Source organism: Ostrea edulis, chromosome 9, assembly GCF_947568905.1.
Source record: "Ostrea edulis chromosome 9, xbOstEdul1.1, whole genome shotgun sequence".
Lineage (NCBI taxonomy): Eukaryota > Metazoa > Mollusca > Bivalvia > Ostreida > Ostreidae > Ostrea > Ostrea edulis.
In genome coordinates this window covers 74,426,541-74,441,902 of record NC_079172.1, presented here as the reverse complement: position 1 = coordinate 74,441,902, position 15,362 = coordinate 74,426,541, and the positions used below count along the sequence as shown (strand labels likewise).

Genomic DNA, 15,362 nt, shown 5'->3' with positions numbered 1-15,362 from the left:
AACTCATCATATGTAGAAAAAGCTCTAGCGTTTCGAATCTGTTAAGAAACATAAACACCATATGCACATGATAATAGAATATTGCTGCATAGATATGGGAAGTTGACGATGGCAAAGGTGAATTCATCCCGGTTTTTGTGTGTGTGTGTGTGTGTGTGTGTGTGTGTGTAGAATTGAGTTGTTAGTTTGCCATTCACTTTTATGTTAAATGAAGATATCTAGGTTTAAAGCAGATGTGGAAGACCCTGAGGTGTCTTTTATTTCGAGTTCACTGGCATATATCGAATCGTCATATGAATGAAATTGGTTATTGCTAATAGATAAATCATCGTCAATATATCTAAATGTCGAGTTGCAGGCCACAGCAAGAGATATATTCTTTTATGAAAGCTTTTGAATACATTCTGCCTCATGAGAATATAAAAGCAGGTTAGCTAATAACGGGGCACATTTTTTTTCCATGAAAATTCGAAACAGATTGTTGGAAAACATGATCACCAAAGACTACGAATATGTCGTCAGTGAAGAACTCTATCATGTTTTTTATATAAATTTCAAAATAATTGTGCGTAGAATCAGAGTGTTGTTTAGTTAAATAATTTTTTGAATGACTGATAACTAAATATGACAAGAAAGGGGTATTGAAGACCTATTCTAATCCGAATTCCCACAGGACTTGTCAAATATATTATACGGGAAATATGAAAGTCTTATCACCATCCATTTAAACATTATGCCCAATATCAGAATTATTGCGGACAAACAGATACACGGACAGTCTAAAGTTTGAAATTGGCCCAGTGACCCAGGAGAAGAAGACGAAAATGTGAAAAGTTTACGGACAGACGGGCGGACAGACAGACGACAGACAAAAGGTGATCAGAATAGCTCACTTGAGATTTCAGCTCATGTGAGCTAAAAACTATATCCCCTAATCTCAGATTATGGAGACAAAAATCACGGACCTTTGATCTTAGAAATAAACACTTGGTGTAAGGTGAAGATAACGAACAGTGATCAATCTCATAACTCCCACAAGCAATACAAATTAGATAGTTGGGCAAACACGGACCCCTGGACACACCAGAGGTGGGATCAGGTGCCTAGGAGGAGTAAGCATCCCCTGTTGACCGGTCACACCCGCCGTGAGCCCCATATCCTGATCAGGTAAACGAAGTTATCCGCAGTCAAAATCAGTGTGCCAAGAACGGCTTAACAATCGGTATGAAACACGTCAGACAGCATTTGACCCAATGCGAGGTTGTATTGACGAACTAGATCGTTATAACGACCATAGAATTTGCGAAACGATTGAAAGAGTGGGGGAATAGCTTTACAATCTTAAACTATTTTTGATACATTTTACGAATTGTGACCTTGATCTTTCATCTTTTGATCTGAGAATCAATAGAGGCCTTTCTTATGTTCTAGAGATTTATCATCCTTGGTGAACTCTAAAGTTATCATCTGGAAACCATTTCTGACCTTCATCCCTGGTCTTTGACCTTTTGACCAAAATCAAAAGGGTCTTATTCAAAGCATAGAGAGTAACTTTCAGAGACATAGTCTGGAAAATACGGACACACTGATAGACGGAGATCCAAATCAACATCCCCTGCGAGGGACAAAAATAGAAATGTCACTATTATTGTGCAACTTTGTTATGCTTATCAACATAAAATTTACAACGTAAAAACTTTGAACGACAATTGTTTCTTCTCACATATTATCTGCGATAGTTTGCCTTTCAGAGCCTTGCCATGTAAAATGCATTTATCATACTGATATCCAGAATAGCTCAGTCATCAAATTGCCTGGGTTTAAATTCTGCCTACAACGGAATAGGTCACAGAAAGGTACTGTATTAGACGTTCTTTTCTCGAATTCTTGGAATCTTAATTAAATAGATGAGACTTCATCAGCCAGAGGGATGTGTCAAGGATATATATGTATGTGTGGCTTTAGAAATGTGTCAAGGATATATGTGTGGCTTTAGAAATGTGTCAAGGATATATATGTGGCTTTTGGCAAAGGAAACCTTACCACAGTTCCAAGGTTCTATATCAAGGATGTTGATATAGGTACATGTATATGTAATCTGTAATATAACTCGTGGCACTAAACATTCGATACACGATAATATTTTCTGTGTATGACATTTTTAATTGAGATAGCTTACTGATGAATGAATTAAACTTACAAGGGTTTCAAAAATCTAGTTTAAAGTAAACACTTTGCAATTCTACGGTCGTTCTAATGATCTAATTTGCAAATATAACCTTCCATTTGATCAAATGCTGTCTGTCGTGTTCCTACAAATTATTAGACCGCGTTCTTTACCTAATGATTTAACTATGGATTACTCCGTTTGCCTGATATAGATATAGGGATCACGGCGGATAAGAGTCATATTAATTCCAACTGCAGTCAAACAAAACCGTTGTAAACAATTCACCCTTTTGCAATACACAACAATTAATTTATGGGATTATGATAACCCAAAATGTTTCTTCAAGGAAAGCTAATCCTAGGCCCTTATTGTGGAATATTGCTCCATTTCTTAAAATTTCATATGTTATATTCTGGCAAAGTTGGAAATTTGTTTCCACGATTAAAATTACTCGCCTATGATACATTGTATCCACACATACAAAACAAGGAAACAGCACAAACCTCAGAAAGACATGTCCATTTTGAATTGAATGTTATTTGATCCATGGACGTTTTACCATGACATAAAAAATTCCTGGCGAATCTTATTCTCTCCACATCGTCTCCCTTTGAGATGTCAACAGGATTTGGTTCATTATTCCATCCACTCGTTGGAGGTGTGATTTTCACTGTGTTACGCAGCAGGGTGTACAGAAGAGATGTATCAAAGTCTGCTGAGGTCACAGGTCCCCCGGCAACTACAGTAAAATTCACTAAAATATATTAGAATTTGTTGCGGAAACTGGTTCATTTGTATCTACTTTATGGTATAGACAATAAATTTATCGAAGTATGTTGAGGTAACCGGTCTACCGGCATCTTCATTATGGCGTACAAAAGATATGTTAAAGTCCTTTGAGGTAACCATTTCGCCGACACCTACTTTAGAATGTTAAAAAGACTCATCAAAAGTATGTTGAAGTAACTGGTGTATCGACACTTACAGTAGCACTTAGAAGAGAAAATAGTATGTTAAAGTGTTGTGGTAAAGGTTTTATATGCAACTACACCACAGTGTTAAAAAGATATTCATCAATGCGTGTTAAGGTAACTGGTTCACCTGCATCTACATTAAGGTGTACAAGAATATATGTGTCAACGAATGTTGAGGTAAACAGTATATCTGAGCCAACAGTAGGATGTAGAATAGAAACTGTATTCAGGGGAATATTTGTCGCCATTTTATTTTCAGTCCTTTCTACGTGGTTGCCTTACGAGAAAGAAATGTACGTTTAACACAACTGTGTCGAAACAAATTAAAACGTATTGAAACCGTTTGGAAATATAAAAGGTTGAGAGAGGACGAAAAAGGCCACGGGACGAAAGCAACTTTGTTATAATAATAGATAATATATATATATATCATATTATTCCGAGGTAACTGGTTCATCAGCACCTAAAACAGGTGTAAAAAGAGGTGCAGCAGTGTTTGTTGATGTAACTGGTCCACAGGTAAACACAATTAGGTAACTGATCTACTTGTACTCACAGGGTGTACAAATATATCATATGTACCTTCATTAGATAATCGACCAGAGATACATGTATGTTAATATGTTAATGTTTGGTTGGGTGACTGTTTAAACAGCACAAAACTCAGCCTTAGTTATAAGTATCACATTGTGCTAAATGAACATTAGATACCTTGATTGTGGATTTATATATTCAATTATAAACTTCTTACCAGGATATAGGATGGCTTTTTGTTGCGCTGTACAGTGTTTTAATTTTGGTTTTACATTCTGTAGGTGATTTGTCAGAGACACAGGTTTGACAAATGAGTCGAACAGAATCCGCAAGGCCTGCGTACAAAGCTGAGCAAGAAGAAAGTATCGTAGGAAATTGTTCTCTTCATCTGTAATTGTGTTTTGTGTACCTAAAATACATGTACATATCATACAATCAAAATAAAGACAGAAACCACTGTAGATGTTGTTATGAGACGATTTTTTATAGATCACATTTAAATATACCTATTACTTATCAGTTTTCAGGTATCTGGGAGTTAAACTTTCTAACTAACTGGAGAGAAGACATTCGGACCATATGCTATAGCATGATTATGGTTTTCATATATCTTTGCCTACGAATGTCATGCCATTAATACGTCATCATTAAAGGACACATCGCATGTTTTTAAACTTTTTAATTTTTTCAGCAAAATTAATTCATTTCATGCCTAAAACTACTTTACATGTGTTTTAAAAGAAACAGTTTGCGTAGTTTTCGAGTTTGATAGCGATGAAATTCAAATCTTGCGATATGAATATTTTCCTCGATATTTTACGCGCCATTATCTGTGACGTCATATGCGACCTCGAGCGAGAAGATTTGAAAACAGTTGTTAGACATTTCATAAACAGATTAGATTTAATTGACAAACAAACAATTATCACATTAACGGCTTGTAAATAACACTGCATTGGGTTGTTTTGTGCCGTTTAAGGGTGTACTTGCTGTCAGTAGAGATGATTTGGACTGTGTTTTTTTCAATTTTCGAAGGAAGGTATGAGGGACAAGACGTGAATATTTTTGTCGGCACAACGACTTTGCCATAAAAAACCCCCAGTAGAATTTGTCCCTGTACTTTTTCAAACAAGCTCTTGGACAAAGACGTATATAAACTGCGAGAAAATGGTTCTATCGAAGCTTCGCACTGTTACATATAGGCCTACCGCATATGCATTCCGTTCTGCTCTCAAATTCAATACACACTCGCACCAACTGACCTTCACCTTGTAACAACATATAGACAGAACTTTGCTAGCAGTGTCTACCAACTGGTAGTTTTAAAAACGAAATTTAAAGATAAAAGATAATAGAACTTTCAATTATAAATAATAAAATATGATATTTCCCAACTTTGAATTGAATTATAATGCTTTCATTTTTTTTAAGGAACGCGTACGTGTTTACAACAACAGCACGCCGCGCTCCCACTTCCTAAGTAACAACGAGTAGATAACAAAATATAATGATTAATAAAATTGCTTGAATAAAATGATTTCAAAGTATTGTGATTTTCACAATAAGTTTGATCATTTTTATTATATTTGTTTCCCCGAAATGCACCCGTGACAATAGGCCTAGTTGTCAATGCTACATAATCGTATTATAATTTAGGCCTATCTAACTTCTCCAAAAATAAATTTTATAATAATTGCACTGTTTGTTTTAGAAAAGCAACAACGCTAATTACAGTTGTTTACAGAAATGGCATCCCAAATAGTGTTTAGACAGTGATCCCATGTAAACATTATTTATTCTCAAATTTAGGCAGATTTCATATTCGCTTTCCTCGCTACATTTGGGTCGCTATTTGTATGCACTGGTGGCTAAAAGATATAAGACTCGGGAAATTTGTCAACATCGAAATAAATGTTATCCATGGTAAATAAATTAGGCCCCTAAAACCCGAGTTTTTTAAAATATCTAACACTACTATTACAACAAGTTGATCGACGAAGGTCGCATATGACGTCACTGTATCACGTGACTACCTATCTAATTAACTAGGCTTTTTGAAATCGGGGCTTAGATTTAAGTCCGTATTGTGGCAAATTATCGCAATACTTCAGTGAACGAACTATTACAATTAACTTCTATAAGCATAAGGAAGACAAAATGCAGATAATTCTGTATACTTTGAAAACACGAGATGTGTCCTTTAAACAAATCTGGTGAAAATGAACAAAATGTGAAATAAAGTCCGAGAAAAATCTCCACGTTCTGTTGCTACTCACAATGCACACAAGGGGCAGGGACTGGTAAAACGTTACTTCCTGTTTGAGCCGATCTGGAAACACACGGTACGCTGGATGTCGTTAACGTATGGCTGGGTGTTGTCGTGGTGTTTGACAAGAGATTGACTGTAGAAGATAAGACCAGAGAGGATGTTGATGATGAGGTGGCTGTTGTTGCAGGGTTCTGTATCGCTGATATTGTTGTTGAGACTGAGGCAGTGATTGATGTTGCTGAAGTTACTGCTGTTGTTACGGTCGTTGGTGTACATGCTGTAGTTGTTGTTGGTATTGCTGTCGTTGGTATTGGTGTTGCTAATACAGCACTACTTGCTGTTGATCCAACATGCAGTGAAGACGAAGCGATAGCTGACGAGGTCTGTGCCTGAGACGACTGACATAGTGTAGTCTGACAGACAGAGGGACTGCTGGTTGTCACAGATGTATGAGGTTGTATACTGGAGGCAGTAGAGACTACAACAGGCACTTCTGCGTGCACTAGACACAAATAAAATGTTTCTTTGTAACATGAAAACAATAAAAGAAATTATCATAATATTCAGGTTATAAACCGATGGTAGCTCAGTGGTTGCAGTGTTCACTACATAACTGGGAGGTCATGAGTGCGAGCCCATATCATTGGTAATTTGGTTGTTTGTTTTAGGTCTCCTCGAGAATTTTTCACTCATATTGAGACGTCACCAGCTGAAGGTGTAGTAACACAAATTTAGATATATGCTTAGCGCTCAAGGTCGTAGCATTAATGGTTATTTCACGTGCGAACACTTGTCGCGACACGGGACGTCCGTTTTCAAGGTCTTATCCCTATGACCCGTGATTCTTACCTCTAAATGCCGAGCGTTTTATGAAGGAAAAATCACTATCCTATGTTGGGTTTGGGTGGCCATGACACGATCTCAGGTTAGTTGAGCTACTGCGTGTCTGCGTCGAAACTAAGTTGAAGGTAATGATTATTTTTTTCGCCAAGCGAAATGTATCAGAAGTCAATATCATGGATATTTCGGGTATAACCTGAAAATGGAGCTCCCATGTCGTGAAAGGTTTTCAAAGTTTATTTAAAAAACCACAGTTACAACCCTGAGTGGTAAGAATTAGTCTAAAATTGCAGTATTTCAAATACAGGTGGTAGTATCTTAATATGAATGAAAAATTCTGAAGAGCAACAACAACAAAATTTCATATACAAGAATTATGGGTGTGCAAGCTCCCAGCCACCTCTAATAACATATACTCTATTTTCATAGGGTTATCACGACAAAGACATTGTATAATGTAAAATTGTGTAACGTCTAGAGGTGTGCGTTACTGTCTTTACAACAGCTAGTTAAAATTTACCATTTCTGACCCCTAATCTCATTTTCTTTGTCATAACATTTTGGTTTTCCAGCTTCCGTTTTCGCCCGGGACACGTGGTATTGAAGGGATGTAGTCCACATCGAGAAACTTTGTTTCTCTGTCCCCTCTCTACAATGTCAAGTGATATATTTAAGCACACACGAGATTACAAATATTGCGAATTCGAAGCGTTCGTATTTCTATATCATAAAGCATTCCTTCCCTTCCTTTGTGAATACCTCAACAGGATCAATCAATGGTCATTACCATTATGATAGAATGGCATGACATGATAAGTGTATATGTGTCTGGGTCAAACATACAGAAGATTAGTGTTATTTGATGCTTTGTGTCAGTAAATCAGGTGTTCTATCAACTTTTACTGCCTTAATGTTTTGTGAATTATTCAACAAGAGCGATGCCCAGAAACTGTTTATGATCGAAATGACAGGCAATGTGTAATAGATATCTCTCTAGGTAACGTAAAATAAAATCATTATTATCCATTTATTCGTGTATATAATTTCTAGATTTAACAATTCATGTATAATAATCTTTACATTTCTAACTGTTTTGTCTGCGATTAATGTGTTAATGTCCCCAAAACTTCCTCAGTTCATGCAATGTGAAAGACCAGTAGGTGGGGACTATTGGAATTAGGATGGAATGCTATGTGTCTTTCAATTTTTTATCACTCTCTAGTTTGACTGATATGTGAGGTAATTAACTATGATGAAAGCGTTTTAACTCCTGCATAACGACTTCACAGTTTGTTAAGTATATTCCTCAAGTATATCAGTAGGTATTTACCTCGCTTCAGTCGTGCTACCTCAGTCAATATCTTATGCCTTTGACCAAATATGTCGATCCCTACTTCACGAAGATCTGCATGATTTAGATCCATTAACATCTCCATAGTGATGCGTTGTTGGGAAAACAAAGGAATTAAACTTTTTTCACCGATCCTCCGCAAAAGTTTAGATACGACCTTGTCTTCAAATTCAGGTGTTTTCCTTCTGTCTGTTGTATCATCGTCTTTATCATCACTCCCTTCATCGCTTTTGCTACTTTTGCTGTTCTCCATTTCACCTGTAACAGAAAGAGCAAAAATGCAACGGAAGAGACCAAAAGTTAAATTCGAGCACCGCCCCCCCCCCCCCCCCCCCCCGCCTGGGTGTCTAGTTTGGTGATAAAACAACTGAGCCATCCGACAGCAGGTGCTCCAACTCAACTGACCTCTAAACAAATAGCAGACCGATGCTTTAATGTTATTATTTGAAGACAAACATTTCTATGTATAACATAAGATGCTGGCTTGTTGCAGAGAGTTGAAAACAGCATTAGAAGAAATCAAAAAGAAAGAGGAAACCTTAGATGAGAACCTTCAGACCTTTCTCAAGGAAAAAGGCTGTAAATATATACAAAATAACTAGTTGAAATCCTTCGCAAGCGCGGGAAATCACAATGAAATAATATCGCATAGATCTGTATCTTCCTGGGCACCTAATCCCATCTCTGGTGTGTCCAGGGGTCCGTGTTTGCCCAACCATCTATTTTGTATTGCTTATAGGAGTTATGAGATTGATCACTGTTCGTTACCTTCACCTTGCATAAAGGAAAGACTTTTTAAATGCGTGTTTGATTTATTGCGCACTTGAATTGAAAATTCAAATGGGTATGAGAACTTAAGTAATTGAGTGCATAAGTTATGCTATAGTCATTGATTTCATATGCAGTAAACAAAACTTTATCATTAGGAAGTCACTTGTTCCTTGTGTAACATATCAAATGATCTCTCTCCGCATTGAATATTACATAATGGTTTTAGGACTGCAATTGTAATCCGTCTTATCGAATAGTTGAACAAAGACAAAATGAAAGGTCGTTCATAATTTCAAAATCTGAAACTCGGTATTGCTAATGTACTTACAGGTAGTGTACAACGTAATTTTGGTAAAATGCTTTAGTCATAATGCACAAACTTCCTAGAAGAGTCCCAGACCATCTGATATCTGACATATTGGACAATTTTCGACTTTTTACTTACTTTCAAGATCTGTATCACCACAAAACATGAACAACCAAAATGAAAACTTGTTTGTGTTGATCCAATGTGTTGGTACATATCATTAACTGTAATTGAATTGTCACAAAAAGTCTTAACAGTGACTTCTATAATCACGTAATTTAGAACATCGAAAATACCAGACGAATACCGTATTTAAAATGTATCGATGTGTCAGATCGTTGGTCTTGGGAGGGGGATGAGATGTATATATGATAAATATGTTCCTCACACATGTCATCGGAATAATAACTAATACGCCAGTTTCGAGATACGAACTCTTCTGTGTAGGAGGTGCATTTAGTGGAACTTTGAATGACTAAGTGGGACAGAGTGGACCTACAGTCAGCGAGGAAGACGATGAAATGTATTAAAGGCAGCTTCTCTTTTAATATGTAAATGTGATAAATACAAAATACTATCGAAAGAAATGTTTTACTAAAGTGGAAACATAAAAACAATGTCATATTTGCAAGTAATGTCTTTGATATGGTACTTATGCCCAACGAAATAACGTGATGTGATAAGAACTCTTTGTATTTAATTACTTCCTAAATACTTATAACTTACTTAGTTTGTGTATCAGTCGATTTCGGGTGATCTAACAGTGTATGAGAAACTTACTGAGTACATTCACTTACGCACTGATGAATATTAGTCCCACTCCCGCGTGTAAACAAATTGTTTCGCGCCTCACTATATACGAGAGTTCTCCAAAGGGAAATAACTCGGGTATATCTCGAAACCGGCGTATTAAAGAACTTGATCAGGATATATAAGACTCATGCATCACAGCGACCACCTGAACCACATAGTTTGCTAATACAGAGATGATATTGGGACATCCTGCTATTAGATCACACTAAATGTCTCGGGGTGGTTTTGTCTCATTTACACATTGCAGGGTTATAGGTTTGCCGTTGGAAAGATTCTAAAGAATTCTCACATTGATTTTGATATATTCTACTGTCATAAGGGGTTGTCTTCCAAGTTGTAAAAAATAAAAAGAAGATATAGATTTTATCGGTCACCCGAGTTTGCACAATTTCTAGTCTTCAGAAATCATTATGTTACCTGTTTGCTTTTCTACTTCTCCATTTTAGCTCACCTGTGCCGAAGTCTCAAGTGAGCTTTCCTAATCAAAATTTGTCCAGCGTCTGTTACAAATCATCCTTGGATGAAGGGGATTTCAGTTTGTTCAAATAAAGGGTCACACCCCTTTAAAGGGAAGATAATCAGGAAAAGCCAAAAACAGAGTGCTGTCATTTAATAATCTCTCAAGAACCACTGAGCCAGAAAAGAACTACACACGTTAACTTTGGATTCCCGCCAACATTATCAACTCATATAGTTTAAAAAGCTTTGTAATTTTGCCAATGATATTTTTTTAAATACAAAGTAGAATCCATTAGAAATTGATTATTAACTTTAATACCAGTGTTGATTAAATACAAAGTAGAATCCATTAGTAATTGATTATTAACTTTAATACCAGTGTTGATTAAATAATTACTCTTAATTTCTACTCCTTTTGATTAGGTAGAAAATTATGTTAATTGGAACCGGGGTTTAAAACATCATTTATTTCAAAATGTATATTGATATCAATAAATGACCATTTGATTTGTCAAATTACATTATACTATAGAGTAAAATATTGTTAGTCTTCCTTTCTCACTCTTTAAAATCATTTTCAGTTGTTCATAGAGTGAACATTTTCGCTATTTTGGTCTGTAAACTTGTGTATCCGTGAAACAACAAAAGTTTAAGTTAAAGATTCGCTAAAAAACAAAGTATAATACCTGCAAAAAAGAATTTGTGTTTCACGGGGGTTGATGTTTTAAAAATATTTTCCGTTTTCCATTGATTCATATAGTGCAATACTTAAGGCCAATTCAACTTAATTAGTAGATTACTATACAGGGTCAACAAAACGTATGGGGCGGATGGGAGGATTTTATTTTTTAATTTTTTTTCTGAGAAAAATATTAAAGACATGGGTTTTTTTTCAACAGAGGCACATCATTTAATGACAGGTGGATATCAATCTATGTTATTTTCACAGACATCATTCCAGGTTAAGCTTTAATTTCAAACAGAAATATACCTAACTTCTTCAAGACTTACGTCTGTAAGAACGCGAGAAATTAAGAAAACCATATAGATCTATTTTCCTCACGTGGCTTTTCACGTTGTTATACTGGAAATGTAAACAAGAAGTGTAAATACCGGAGTCAGACATGAAAATATTCCGGAAATCGCAAATTTCACAAAATAAAAAAAATCAGGGTGGGCCAATTTTTGAGGGGCGGACGGGGATGATAATATATCAATTAAGTTGAATTGGCCTAATTTCAATCCAACTCATAGAGTTATCTCTCTTTGTTTGGTCAAATAAGTCAACTTTTATGAAAAATCACATGATTATCTATAATGATATAAAAATCATTTAAAATATATTAACTTTTGAAAATTGACCCGAAGGTAGGCGGCGAAACGTTACTATCGTTCGCAGTTCTTTGCATGAAAGATTCTTGACATAAAGTAGATTCAAGTTTCGTCAAACCATGGTCCCTGGGGATAAGGTGAGGCCAAAGTAGGGAAGTAAGAAAACCTAAACCTAGAAATTATCTCCTGAAATATTCATATGGATTCCTTATTGTGAGACCTTACATTTAAATGTGAAGATAACGAGCAGTGGTCAATCTCATGAATCCTTTAGGGAATACAAAATAGAGAGTTGGGCAATCTCGGAACCCTGGATATACTGTAAAAGTGGTTATTTACACGTGGGGAAAACTTACACTAATTACGCAGTCACGTAATAAGGGCGTAAATTTCCCCCACACGTATAGCTATAAATGTTTGATATAACATTCTATCATATTGAGTTACCGCGTATTTCCCCCCACACATAATGTCGGACGTGGAAAAACGCGTACTTAACCCGCAGCGTAAATAACCACTTTTACAGTACCAGAGGTGGGTTGTATATAGGAATATGTATAGAAAAAATCGTTTTATAATCACAGCAGCTGAACAGCAGAACCAAGGTAACTTAGGTGAACCTCTTATCATACTTTGTACTACAAGATAGATATATCGGTAAGACTATCACCGTTGTATTTATAACCGATGAGCTGTATAGCTTAAGGAAATAAAAAATCTGAATCTGTAATGCAAATAAAAGATATATTGGTGACACCCCCCCCCCCCCCCTGACCCCAGCCACCATCAATTAAGAAAATTAATATATTATGAGGCATTCATAGTAGAGGACTCTAACCACCCCACCCCACACCCAACGATTGCAGAAAATGAAGCGTAAGGGGAAATTAATGAGGCAGTCAAAGTAAAAAAAACTCTTTACCCCCCCCCCCCCACCCCCGATTTAGGATTTTGAACATCGGACAAAACATCTTGATTTGTTTGGGTTTTTTGTTTTGTTTTATTGCTGTCTTCGTTCATCTCTTTGAATTATTATTTTGAATGGCAAGACATTTTGAAAAATCAAATTTTCCATTTTTTCTTCCTGTTGTACCCCCCCCCCCCCCCCCCCCCCCATGAAAAATGACGATACATGCCTGGTTATTACATTTTGCTTTACAACACATTCATGTTATACTAATTATATAAGTTTTCCTTCATTTGAACAGTGTAAGGAATGATCAACAAAATGCATGAAGACCAAGATAGTTTTAAGCGTAGGAACTTCATTCACGAATACATAAATATATGTATTAAGAAAAATCGCATACATGCATTGCAGGACTATATCATATGTGTGTTATAACTTTTCAGTAACATGCCATAATGATTACTTTCAAGCTTGAGTGTAATTTATTCATAAATATTTTCATTTCATAGATATGGCCTAATGGATATATACTTAAAATAGACTTACCGCTGTACGTCGAAATTTCAAATTCAAATGTATTCGATAAGATGTTAATATTCATGTATCAATAAAATTTGTGTTGAGGTTTTATTTGATATGATACAATGTCAGTATACATAATGCATAAGTAGGATTTACAAAAGACAATTTATTTTTTCATTAGTAGTATCAATATCTATATGATCACGAAAAAACATGATTTATATCCGGATTCATATACTGATTTAAATATCAATAAAAACAAAGGTGCATAGTTTTGAGGATGGGGTTGTAATGAGTTAGATGAAATTAAAAGAAGGAACCCCACATTTGGATTCAAACTAGATGTACTTCAGAATTAATTCATTTCTGCTCTGACTGAAAGCATGTTTCTAAATTTTCGGGAACGAATCTTGTAGACAAAATGATTAACAGGGGGACACATAAATTCGAAATTTAATGAAATGTATGTATGCACCTTTCTTTCAACACGATTTGAACTTGTGTAAATGTTGTATCAGACACGTATACAGGGGGATGGGGTTGACAGGGAGGCTGGTCTGCTCTCCCCACTTTTTTGACAATTTACTTTTCCCCGTTATTCTAACATACAAAGTTAGTATTTTCTACATGCACAGTTCAAACTAATATAATTATATTTTTTTAAATTTGTAATACATATATATTTCCCTTTATACATGCATGTGTCTTTGTGTAACCAACTGTTTATTTTGGATTGCAAATGTAATACCCGTATTTTCACACAGATGTATATTTCCGACCATTATTCCCTTATTTATATATCCAAGTTTGTATATGATCATCGATAAAGTTTTACTTGTGCACACAATATATCCAACCAGATTCCCATTGTATAGGTACGTGCATGATCAGATTCCCGATTTCTATAAACTGCAAAACCCCGGACCAGACAAGCACTCAATACAGGAACAATTTTCGACTCTGACATCTCCTCTGATTGAGGACATCCTGTTTGGCGGTGAAGTGTGTCGCAGTCTGTATAATGGAATGACAATGATACAAATGAAGTTTATCATTTTGTTTCGTGAATTTATCAAAATAAAGAGAATCTAATATTTTCGGTAAGTTTTTGGCGAGTATGCCATGTGCATTACAAATCATGCATATGGCAAGCACCTGTATTTTTCAAGAATTGATATAAATAATATGTTTTATGCTCTTTGCTTATTCCATTCTATCAGTATGTAATTGGATTTTTCCGCATTTATTTAATAAGAAACTGCAAATACTTGCATGCACTTGCAAGTATGCGAGAAAAACTTTTTTTAATTTTTGTCTAAATTATCTAAACTTTCAGAATGTTTCATTGGTAAACAATGAATATTTTCTAATTTTGAGCAGAACATGATGTTTTAAAATGTGATTTTATTTATTTCTCATTCACTTTATATTACTATCGTAGATGTGCACTGGTCGAGTCCACCTAGAAAAATCACTCTGGTGTGACAATCACATTTGGGGTATAGACAGGTAGAGTAAATTAGGCTACCTAAGAGAAATATGCCGGATAAGATGAAAAATGTTAACGTATATTTTAATTCACGTCAGCTTTAATATACTTGCAAAGAAATTAGAATCTGAACATTAGCTGCATTAATTATTGCCAATCTTATAATTATAATCAAAACATTGCAAGTATAAGCTTTATTAATGATGTTATCATGTAAAATTAATTCAAATATATTCTAGGCTATTTGTGACACAATACATGTGTAATATATATAGGAAATACGAGAAAATCTTTGGCTGGATTGGGAATCGAACCCGGGACCCCTGCATTACTAGTCAGGTGCTCTAACCACTGATCTATAGCCCTAATTACTACATATGGAACTCTTGTAACATACAATTCGTCCACAAAATAAAAGATATAGATACCTGTAAATTATTGTTTTAACACATTTTATTACTCGTGTAAAAAGTTTTAATTATCAGGGATAATATCGTTAGAATATATTTATGTTAAACCACAGGCACTTGCGTCATGGATCATTCAACCTCCTCCCCCAACCTGACTCAAAAAGTTTTTGAACTGGAATCCACACACAAGTCTATATTTTTATGTCGTGAA

General features: G+C 35.5%; 1 protein-coding gene across 4 annotated transcripts in view; it reads right to left on the bottom strand.

Annotated features, from left to right (window-relative positions):
• The window catches only part of LOC125659958 (uncharacterized), a 141,595-nt gene that overhangs the window by 16,183 nt on the left and 110,050 nt on the right, over positions 1-15,362 (bottom strand). For 2 of the 4 annotated variants that reach the window (XM_056150621.1, XM_056150619.1), the window contains exons 2-6: positions 8,118-8,396; positions 7,308-7,436; positions 5,955-6,449; positions 3,896-4,087; positions 2,674-2,909 (exon numbers count right to left, since the gene is read on the bottom strand). In XM_056150621.1, coding sequence (XP_056006596.1) covers positions 2,674-2,909; positions 3,896-4,087; positions 5,955-6,449; positions 7,308-7,436; positions 8,118-8,391 — 1,326 coding nt within the window. In that variant the 5' untranslated portion in view covers positions 8,392-8,396. Of the gene's footprint in view, positions 1-2,673; positions 2,910-3,895; positions 4,088-5,954; positions 6,450-7,307; positions 7,437-8,117; positions 8,397-14,087; positions 14,267-15,362 lie in introns of all 4 variants that reach the window. The other 2 variants (XM_056150622.1, XM_056150623.1) reach the window with 2 other exon arrangements.